Below are 10,142 nucleotides of genomic sequence, written 5' to 3'. Positions count from 1 at the left end.
CCCTGTTAGAACTAGAATAAAGGTCGTTGAAGACGCATGTTTCTCATCAATCTTTTGAATCGCCTGGCAATCTCGGAGAAGTGTTTTATTCCTTTAATGAGGAATGTAGTGTTTGCATCGCCCGCCAGCTTTCCAATCAAGCAGATACATAAGAGTTCTGTCCATTTCATTCTGACGACATTTCAATGCCCAGCGCGCCCTGAATTGTTGGTCGAAATATAATGGTGCTTCTCAACATGCTCTGCAATGCTCTGGCTCCTCCGGTAATAGGTATATGGGGTATAAAGATGCGATATCATGAGACTGTGGCGCAATGCACCGTTTCGTCACCCTTTAGCTGTTTATTTCTCTCTTGCCACTTTTCTATGACTATCTCCAAAATCTTTTTCAAGCCTTCCATTTCTTCTTCGACGGTAGAACCTGAAAAGTCGACGCTGCAACCAACATAAACAGGCATGTTCATTCTGTGCGCAAGTGCCCGTGCCGTCCGTGTGGCGTAGTCGACGGTGGATTGTGACATATAAAGCGGTGTGCTGATTGTGTTTCTCGGGTTGGTACGCTGCAAACCCCAAGTTAGCGTCACGCATTGTGATATATACTTCGGGCTCTCCAAGGACAAATAAACCACAATGCCAAATAGATCCAGATGTTAACTTCAGAACGAACATTCCCCAGCTTTTTGCCCAGAGAAGCCGAATATATCCAGACCTGGATATCATAGCATTGCTGGCATAAAGGACTCATCCAGAAGTCGCAAAAGAATCATGCATTAAATCGTACTATAAACCCTAATAACCTTGTAGGATAATACAACTTCAAAAATGGATAGCGCGCTAAAAGTTGAGACGTGGAGACACAGCCGGTGGAAGTGCTGGTGGAAGGGAGGAGTGCAAAAAGCGTGATGAAAGAAGAAATTATTCCTTATGAATAAAAAAAAGAAAGAAAGAAAGAAAGAAAAAGAAAAGGGCAGGAAACAAAAGTAAGAGAACAACTATGCTTTAATTCAAACGTACATCAGGCATCGCGTAGACGAAGCTTCCCATCGGCTTTGATGACGTGCCAGACTCTCCCATGTTGGTCGTTGTGAGGAATAGCAATGCTGATGTTGCGAAAAACGTCAAGTGGATGTGTACAGTCGTATACAGGGATTTTGGAGCCAGAAATGAAAGCTGTATCGGAGCTATAGCTGGACTGACTTGGGCACTTGGGATGTGACTGGAATCCATGGCTCCGGCAGCAGAGAATATTGTATGAGGGTGCCGGTCGTACAGTTGCCGAGGCTACTTAAAGTAAGCGTCTTGATATTTGGAAAATACCAAAAGCCAGTTTATAGAGACGATAATCCTAGTTATTCTGCATTGATGTATCATTCTGGAGTTGACGCTTTGTATAGCTGATGTTGGTAATTGTTGAGGTTGATTTAAGCTTGGCGCTAAACCCAAAATATGAATAACGTAATCAACCATCTAACGCTCGTTTCCACCCAACGCTCGCCTTTGTAAATCAATTACAATCAACTTCAAATGCTAATATCTCAATGAATATTCATTCAAAACTATTCTAAAAAAGAGAACAATAATTTATAGATATATATTATGTTATATTATATTTTTATAAGAAAAAAATATAGAATTATTAATTTATTAAACTTTTTAAAATACTCCATATAACGATGTGACGGTTGGCCGGAGGCTGCAAATGGCTGTTTTCGCCGCTGCTTTCGGCCTCCCGCTAACCGCCCAACCTCGATCATCACGTGAATCTATCCCCACGGCCGCGACCCTTCCCTCCACGCGTGGCCACGATTTTAAAAGTGCATTTTCGTGGCTTCCAGTCACCACCCTCGCTCACCCTCGCGCACCCACTGCCCTTCCTTTGGGAGGGAGGGGAGCCGTTTTTGACGCTTCACTCTGTCGGATTTGGCTCCCTCCCCAGATCATGGATCATGTTATTCTCTCTGCCTCCAGTCCCCGTCACTCTCACCATGCCGTCTGCGGCTCCCTTCCCTCCCCTCCTTCGCAGCACTACCGGGCCAGTTCTATCCAGGAAAGCGTCTAAGTCTTTCATTACTTGTTCCTGTCCCTCTCTCCTGTCGGCTCTCTCCTTGGGCCGTCCTGATCATGGCGCCTCTCTCTTGTTCGGCCGGGCCTGACAAGCAGAGCAGGAGCAAGACGGATGTCAGGTCTGCTCTGGATACCCTCTCCGCGCTGGATGCCATCTTTTCAGACAGTGGGTATGAAAGTGGCTCCGTCGGCGACGATGAAGACGACGACGACGGCCAGCTCCCCCCCGAACACTACCTGGCCTTAGCAGAGAGCCTTGATATCGCTCAGCTTCGACAGAAGCGGTACAGCCCCAGAACCCAGGAAAAACTCGATGAGACCCGTGGTTACTGGGAGAGGTAGGCAGTGGCTCATTTGACCCTGAGACTGTGTTATAAGCTCACCAGTGGCGCTGGGCAGGTATTGTCGGCACATCAAGGCCAACGCGGAGCGGCAATGGGATCGGATCTCTAATTCAGAGGAGACGGTTCGCTTCCTGTATGCATTCTTTAGCTGGCGGTGTGATATCCGTCGTGGCAAGAACAATCGATACTGTCCGGGCATTAAGCGCAAAAGCTCACTGGAGACATTTTGGAAGTGGTGGCACCTTGTCCTCAAACAGGAAACGGCATCGGGACTCAGCAAAGATACAATTGTCAAGGTGGAGGATGTGAGCACCCATACTCTCTCTCCTCGGATCACTTAACCAGAAGCACCACTGATCTCTTGCAGGTTGTTGCACAGGTGGCCACAGAAAAAGAGCTGGCTCTTGTTGGGCGGCCAAAGAAGAACATGTATATTGAAGATGTTGCTGAGTTCGCTCAAGTCGTTCTCACCACCACTGAGATGACATTTGTCTGCGGTTGGCAGCGCATTCAAATGCTTCTCTTCTTGCAGCTTGCAGCCATCACCGCCAGCCGTCCCTCGGCGATCCTCCATCTTCGGTATCGAGATAGTCGTTGTAAACCCTGATCCGCGTTCCAGACGGCGGGACGCCCCCGATTGTTTATATTCTTAAACCCAGAATTTACTAAAAGATTTCTCGGAGATAAGGCACCGTATGTGTTTCTGATCCTCGCGGCATGGCCTGGTTGACTGACAGAATTGATAGGAACGAGTTTAAGATTCCGGAAATCATCTTTGACCCGACCCTGGTTCTCAGCCCGCATATCTGCCTGCTGACTATGCTCTTTCACATTGGAGGATTCAAGTCAATTTCAACAAGTGGACCAGTGTTGGATTGCGCAGAGAAACTCTACAGCGCCAAAGTGCTGGATGGCAAGGGACAGCAGCCGCTACTACTAAAGGATGAATTACTGGATAAGTTTGTGTTTTGCCAGACGGAGCCAACATCCACCGGATTTAAAATTTGCTTGGATCAGAGGATGACTCCATCCATGGTGAGTTCCCGGATGCGCCGAGCCGGTGAGATCACGGGCTTTGAGGAGGTCGCCCACCCGTACAACCTCCGATATGCTGGAGCTAAGGCATTTAACAACAGCGGTAAGTAGCCCTCCGTTTTCTTCATGTTGCAGTCATGTCGGAGGGCTAACGATGAACAGAGGAAGTTACGGAGGCTCTTCAGAACGTCATGCTCCAGCACGCGGATATTCGCACCTTCGTCAAGCATTATCAGGTGGACGTCGACGTTGACGCGCAGGGAATAGTTCGGAAAACAGGCTCCCAAACAGCATTGGTGCAATTTGCCTGCTCGATGAGTGCATCCATCGACCCCAACCGACCGTATAAGCTCTCTCCAGAAGAATCATGGTCCCTCAATTACCTTCCAGCTGTCCGTGGCCGTCAGGATACTGTCCAGAAGCGCAAGCGGGAATGGGAGGATCGTGAAGCCGAGTTAGCACGTGCCAACAGGGTATGCAAGACTTCTCTAGGGCACCTTGACGACAGAGTACTCGCCGAGTCCAACCCTGAGGTGCTGGAGAGACTGGAAGTTTTCCGTGATCGGACAACAGAAGCAAAGTCGGAGCACAACAAGGCTACCCGTGAGTTGCGCAACGAGAAGCAGCGGCAGCGGAACCGACAGATCCGTGAGAACCTTGAGCGCTATAAGAATGAGCAGCCTGTGATTGACCTTGAACGACAACTGGCCGGGAAGCTGGTGGATACCAAAGTCATGGACACTTTCGAGCACGAGGCCTTCATGCCTCCCGAGCACTTGATGTTTGTTGACTGCGTGCTGACCATGCCGGGCGCTAATCTTGAAGCGGAATATCAGCGGAGGATCAACACAATCAACGCAGGAGTTGCATTCTGTGGCGTGGAGGAAGGGCGGCCCTCGCGCCGGCCCACGCAGACCCGTGGCAGGCCCGCGGTCGATGATGACCCTTGTCCTCCGACCAAGCGGCAGAGGTGCTCGGTAAAGGATAACACTGAGGTCCTCTTGCACCAAGCAATGGAGTCTGTGCAGGCCAAGTCTACAGCTGAACGGCCTCAGACCTGCTTTCGGCCTCGCGTTTGCTTTCTCTGCGTTGGGAATCCTAGTTGCGCGCTGGAGGACCGCATTATGAAATACGCAACAGCCGGATCGCTTACAAGGCACTTTCTACGAAGACATATCAACCCTCCATGGCCGGCCACTGGGGTTGAGTGCAATGTTTGTGAGGGGAAGGTGCTCCCGGCCAAATCTGCTCTTCTAAGCCATGCAGAGGAGGCCCACGGAACTGTTGTGCGGGGTCGCGCTCGGGAGAAGCTGGCGTTGGAATATCAACGGAGCCTAGAGAACTAGTTTTGTACAATAGAGATATATATATATAATAAAAGGAGTTGCGGTTCTCACAAATCATGTCCATCCTCACTCTTACTCAAATGCATGCTATATCAAAACACAAACAAAAAGCAAGTCACGCTACAATACGCTATCAACATATACACTGAATCTGCATTAGTTTATAATGTCTGGGTTATTTTTCGCATCTTGAAGTGTTGGATCAGGGATTGATAGTATGGGGTGAATCACAATTCCTCACGTCCTAATCTGCCTTTCCGTTTCCCTTTTGCATTTGATAAAGGATAACTAATGTGTACCCTTTTTGACTTTGGGAATTATTTCTTTGCTTCATCTTCACAGCAATACCCGCAGATCAGCATTTGCTCTACTTTGAATATAATTATTTTGAATTAATGGATATGACAGCGCTGAATCAAGCTAAGACAATGTTTTCTATTCAACAATTTTAATTTTGCTTGCACTGCCCTTCACTACTACAGTGTGAATTACTCTCTATTGCCCTCCATAGCCTGCTATCGTGAGTAGAAGGAGGGGGGTTTTCGATGCAACTGTGGCAGAACTTGGACCACTGCCACCTCTTCCGAACCAGTCTCTGGTTCCTCGATCATTTCGAGTTAATGGGATTTAAAAAGTCACTAGCTTTCATAGATTATTGGACTGTCCAAAATCATGACGGACAATCAAAATTTGCACCGGACAAAGAAGATGATTCCTCTGATTCATCGTTTTATCCGACAGCGTTGTCATTAGATACAGAGAGAGCAAATTCATTTCATGCCACCTCGGAGAGACAAGAGAAAACAAAAACATAATGAAATTTCCGACAAATCTGATCCTACCATTTGAAGGTTAATGGCAGAATTGCGACAGCGACCTATATCCATCTTCACCAACATTCTCCGATCGCAGCCATTGACGTCTCCAGTGCACGCGGTCGAGAGTAAACGTTCTTGCTTCCGTGCCCCAAGAACCTTAACATATGCATTCATCGCCTTGATTTCTACCGGCTGCCAGTGCCTGTTTCGTGGCGCCTACCTCTACCTTCTCGATTGCAGGCACGAGTCGCTGATACTGGATTACCATCCAGAGCTATCTTCCAGACCTAACATTCGTTTTTTTATTCATTATACCTGAAGCTGCCAAGCCGTGTAAGGCATCGTATGTAGATGTAGCCAAAAGAACAGACGCGAATAGGCTAGCTATGTTAGTGGTGGCGAGGCCACACTGCTCCAGGACATGAACGTGGAGAGCTACTTGGTGAAGCAGCCATAACTTAATTCATCCGCCAATGGCGCTATTGTGGCGGCTACATAGATGGAGGGTGAGTTTCTCTCAGAGCCTAGACGCCGCACTAGGCAAGGGATCATCATTGGTAATACTATCTAGACTCGCGCAATGCTGTTACTTTGGTCGTTATCCAGGACAAGTCGAGAACAGCTACAATAAACCTCAACATTGTACACAGCCCAAGAAAATTTCCACCATCCGACGCCAGCAGATATTGACGCGCATACTATGATTTCTCAAATATTCCAACTCTCAGGGCCATTATTCTGCGCAGCCAGCATGCCCAGGTACCAAAGTGCGAGCATGACCGTTAGCTGCTCGTTTCCGGGGTTTCCCCGTGCGTTCCACGGAATCGGTTGAGCAAGATCAAGATTGCCGACATCGTCTCGGCGCCTTACGGGGACTAACTCCAGGTCTGTAATGATATAGCCATACCGGGCATGATGTTGCTTCATATAAAAATTGAGCTGCGAGAGAACCTGGCGACATTCTCGACGGCCTGCTGGCAGGAGGCTGTTTCGCAAATTGCTAGTCCATTTCCATGATGGCTTTACCTCGCCAGGTGCGCGATTCCAACTCGTTGTAGCCGGGATCGTCTCGTCAAAGAATGCTGCATCGGGCTTGTAGTTGTCCATGATCCTGGCACCTTCACCTTCGTCGTAGGATACTCTCGTAAGCCCTTGGAGGCCTTGGTGTTGGTTTCCGATCTGGTCAAACGTTGCCCGTAGAGCATGTCTGATTCGGTTTTTGAATTGTGTCACAATAAGAGCTCTGAGTTGATTCTCCGAACTGACAATCGGACCCGGCGAAGTAATTGGCTCACTCGGAAGGGAGGTATTGTCGAGCAGCTGGCGATAGCGGTTCGTAATATGCTGCAGAGTAAACTCTGGCCAGGCATTTAGAGAGTGAATATCTTCCCAGCTGTAGGCAGTATTTGTCGTATTTGGACCAGGATTGGGCGGGGCGTTGATGCGCACGTGTGGAGGGCCGTTCTGCAAGAAAGCAGCAAGAGTAACTGCGTTGGCCATCCAGAAAACGACAGTCAACCGAAGGCGTTTCTCGAAGCCCTAAATGAGAATTGCATGTGCTAATGCATTGATGGAGCGTCAAGCTGCAGTTTCCCCTCCGTTGACGAAGACAGTGGGTGTACTTATATACGAGAAAGGCATGACAAGGATCCATTGTCCGCTGCGAAAGGCGAAATACGTTTGTGAGGTAATAGTGGATGCCGTGAGTGTCATCGCCAGTCTCCCTCCAGGATCTATTCGTTGAGGTTTGTTCGCTGTCATTATTGAAAACAGGTGAGTCATGTCTCTAGATTCAAGTATAGCCAATGGCGGTGATAGGAGCCCATTCCCCGGTTAGGCAACTGAAGCGCGGCGCAGGTGCGGATGGTATCGCAAGGAAAAATGTGGGTCCGGGGAATTCTGCATTTTGTGGCGAAAAGTCCACCGTACAAACGCGAGGAGGTCGACGAGCACCATAAATTGAACTACGCAACCACCACGAGAACTGACTGAGAGATCCTTCAGAACCCTTTAACCGTCAACAAAGAAGCAGCAGACTTATACACCATTCACCTCACTCGTCCACACATGATGAAACTCAACAAGGTTTGTCCGCAGAACGTGGTTTTCCATCGGGAGCTGCACCGCAACGACTACGCCGCGGTCTTCTTGGTATCAGTTCAGGGATTTGAATGTGTTATGAAAGTGGTGAGCACCTATCTTGATAGATGTTGTCTAAGAGAGCTGACCGAGAGCCGGCAAATAGCACCATGATCATCCCGGACACGGGCGTATCCATGAACGTGAAGCTACTGCCTACCAACGACTCCAGGCGCATGGCGTGACTGAAAAGGGCTATGTGCCTCGATTCTATGGAAGCATCGAAAAGCTTGAACCGGAACTTTGGCAGCCAAATCTAAATATGTTTATAAATGACACAGAGCTCCCAAGTGCGATATTTATCGAATATATTCCCGACATGCGTCAATTGCATCTTGACACCTTTTCCAAAGATCGTATGGCTAGATTTGTCCAGGCCATCAAAGCTATTACTGCTGCACTGGTCATGCATAATGATCTGAAAGCAAGAAATTTCATGGTCGCTCCTGGAGAAAGGGTGGTATTGTTGGATTTCGATCGGGCCAGGACATACGACAAAAACACCATAACTGCGGAGCAGCAAGAATGGCTCCGGGAGGATGTGCAGATTGTGCAGGACCTTGGGCGTCTACTCGTAGGTCTCATTTACCTGGCAAATGTCACCATAGATATACCCGACTCACTTATGGATTCTAGGAAATGGATGTGGCTGAGGGCCGCTTGAACCATTCCTACATCTACTTTTGCACCTAAATCCGAGACGGGTTGCTCTCCCGGACGCATTCATACAGCAGGAGGATGTTTTTTTTTTTTTTTTTTTTTTTTTTTCAGCTCGTCGACAAGGACGACGAAATTTTTTTTTTTCTGCAGTCCTCAAACGGTCGGATAAGGGGAAAGCCCAGCTGAGGAGCCAGTTTGCTCCCATGATATGGGAGCAGTATTCAGCCCAGGCTGAGAGGTTATTTTTCCTGCTAAAGAGCGAGCAGTCATCAATGGAAAGGCTAATGAGGAGGAAGAGTTCCTGGGTCAAAATATGTGATCCGTTGTGGAAGCTTGGCTATGCTAGAAAGTAACATTTATCTAGTTATATAACTGAGCGAGGGGAATTATTAAGGGCTCAAATAGAGGTGGGCAACCAATCATTCGGGAGGAGAAACTGTCTGACAGCAAGCCCATTGGGGTTAACGTTTTGTGGCTAGAGGTTGGCAGTATCGTCACGTGATGGGCTTGACATCAAATGGTTTTGGGCAGGCCACTTGACGGGTGGCCATGCATATCGTGGAACCAGCGTGCGCAAAACTGCGATAAGCCGCCATCGAATATCTAGACATGGTTAAAAGTGACCGCTCCTCCAACGGGGAAAATGCATGTAGCTTGACCCATATGCTCAGCCACTTTTCATTTGCTACCGTTGCCCCTAATTATCCTTATCATGGCGCTCGAAGTATTGAAGCTTTTAAATTTTCATCACGATGCAAACGCAATCGTTTTCTTTGAAAAAGAATGTTTGACACTGTAAATGTTTATTCAGATGGTGTTGAAGCGACGCATTGCCTGATTGATATATACAGGCCATTTTTCTCTCGCTGCTCTCCACCGCCTATCTACTTTGGATTTATCCCACGTAAAATAACTGCACTTCCCCTGTATATCTTGGGATTTGTATTCCTTGAACTCCTGGTTCTGAGCCTTGACTTCACAACGCGGATCCTTAACGGATCTTAGCGATGCGGGATATCCCGAATACCAATAAGGTTAGGCAAATTATCGTGGTCAGGTTAGCTGTCTGCATCGCTATTTTCGCCTTTTCCTTGGCACTCCTTGTTTAGATTTCTTTTCGTTCGGCCGCAAATTTCCTAAGTCATCATTCCGCGAAGTAGGAAGAGGCTCACACTCCTCTTCTAATTGAGATGTAAAGCTCGAGCCCAGGCCAACAGCTCCAATTTCCTGAGAAAGCCCAGTAGTCGCTTCCGAGAGGCTCTGTTCAGACTGCTGTAGTTCCTCAGGCTTAAATTCTGGTAACTCGTCAATTGCCGCGCATAGTTTCTTAAAATGTGAAGGTGCCCAGTCACCGTAGACACTAACAATAAACCTGTAGCATGTCCACTTCTCCTTGCCGTCCAGAGCGGTGAAATCGAACTTGTGAATGGTATGACGATAGTAGGTGGTCTCCTCCCCATCAATCACGGGATAGTGACCATATATCCTCACAGAACAGTGGTCATGCGACACAGAAAATCCTTGCACCTCCTGATGTAGCTCCTTCTCACGTTTTACCAATCTAAAGAGCTTGACAATGCCCCTTACTGAAAGAGTCATACTGTGAGCATTTTGTCGATCTGCCGTGTCGAGTGCCGCCTTTCCACACTTCACTTCAGAAGTCAAAAACGGAAAATACATGTAGGGCGTACCCAGGAAGAAAGAAGTATCGCCGATTTCACCGACAAACGGTGCAAG

General features: G+C 48.0%; 4 protein-coding genes across 4 annotated transcripts; 2 read left to right on the top strand and 2 right to left on the bottom strand.

Moving 5' to 3' along the window:
- Positions 1-2,120: 2,120 nt before the first annotated feature.
- On the top strand, positions 2,121-4,788 carry HCAG_06780 (conserved hypothetical protein; the record flags this gene model as incomplete). Its single annotated transcript, XM_001539125.1, has 6 exons — positions 2,121-2,401; positions 2,463-2,712; positions 2,775-3,003; positions 3,091-3,100; positions 3,154-3,545; positions 3,605-4,788. The coding sequence occupies 6 exons, from the start codon at positions 2,121-2,123 to the stop codon at positions 4,786-4,788; spliced, it is 2,346 nt and encodes a 781-aa protein (XP_001539175.1).
- Positions 4,789-6,314: 1,526 nt separating this feature from the next.
- Positions 6,315-7,106, bottom strand: HCAG_06779 (predicted protein; the record flags this gene model as incomplete). The annotated part of the gene is made up of 1 exon (XM_001539124.1): positions 6,315-7,106. One exon carries the CDS (start codon positions 7,104-7,106, stop codon positions 6,315-6,317), a length of 792 nt encoding a protein of 263 aa, XP_001539174.1.
- Positions 7,107-7,386: 280 nt separating this feature from the next.
- HCAG_06778 (predicted protein) lies at positions 7,387-8,409 on the top strand (the record flags this gene model as incomplete). Its single annotated transcript, XM_001539123.1, has 3 exons — positions 7,387-7,438; positions 7,633-7,793; positions 7,852-8,409. The coding sequence occupies 3 exons, from the start codon at positions 7,387-7,389 to the stop codon at positions 8,407-8,409; spliced, it is 771 nt and encodes a 256-aa protein (XP_001539173.1).
- A 509-nt stretch (positions 8,410-8,918) lies between these two features.
- Positions 8,919-10,004, bottom strand: HCAG_06777 (predicted protein; the record flags this gene model as incomplete). The annotated part of the gene is made up of 3 exons (XM_001539122.1): positions 8,919-9,008; positions 9,255-9,379; positions 9,578-10,004. The coding sequence occupies 3 exons, from the start codon at positions 10,002-10,004 to the stop codon at positions 8,919-8,921; spliced, it is 642 nt and encodes a 213-aa protein (XP_001539172.1).
- Positions 10,005-10,142: the final 138 nt, after the last annotated feature.

This window comes from Histoplasma capsulatum, genomic scaffold, assembly GCF_000149585.1.
Source record: "Histoplasma capsulatum NAm1 scaffold_6 genomic scaffold, whole genome shotgun sequence".
NCBI lineage: Eukaryota > Fungi > Ascomycota > Eurotiomycetes > Onygenales > Ajellomycetaceae > Histoplasma > Histoplasma mississippiense.
Note: the sequence above shows the minus strand (reverse complement) of the source record. Positions and strands in the feature narration are given on the sequence as shown.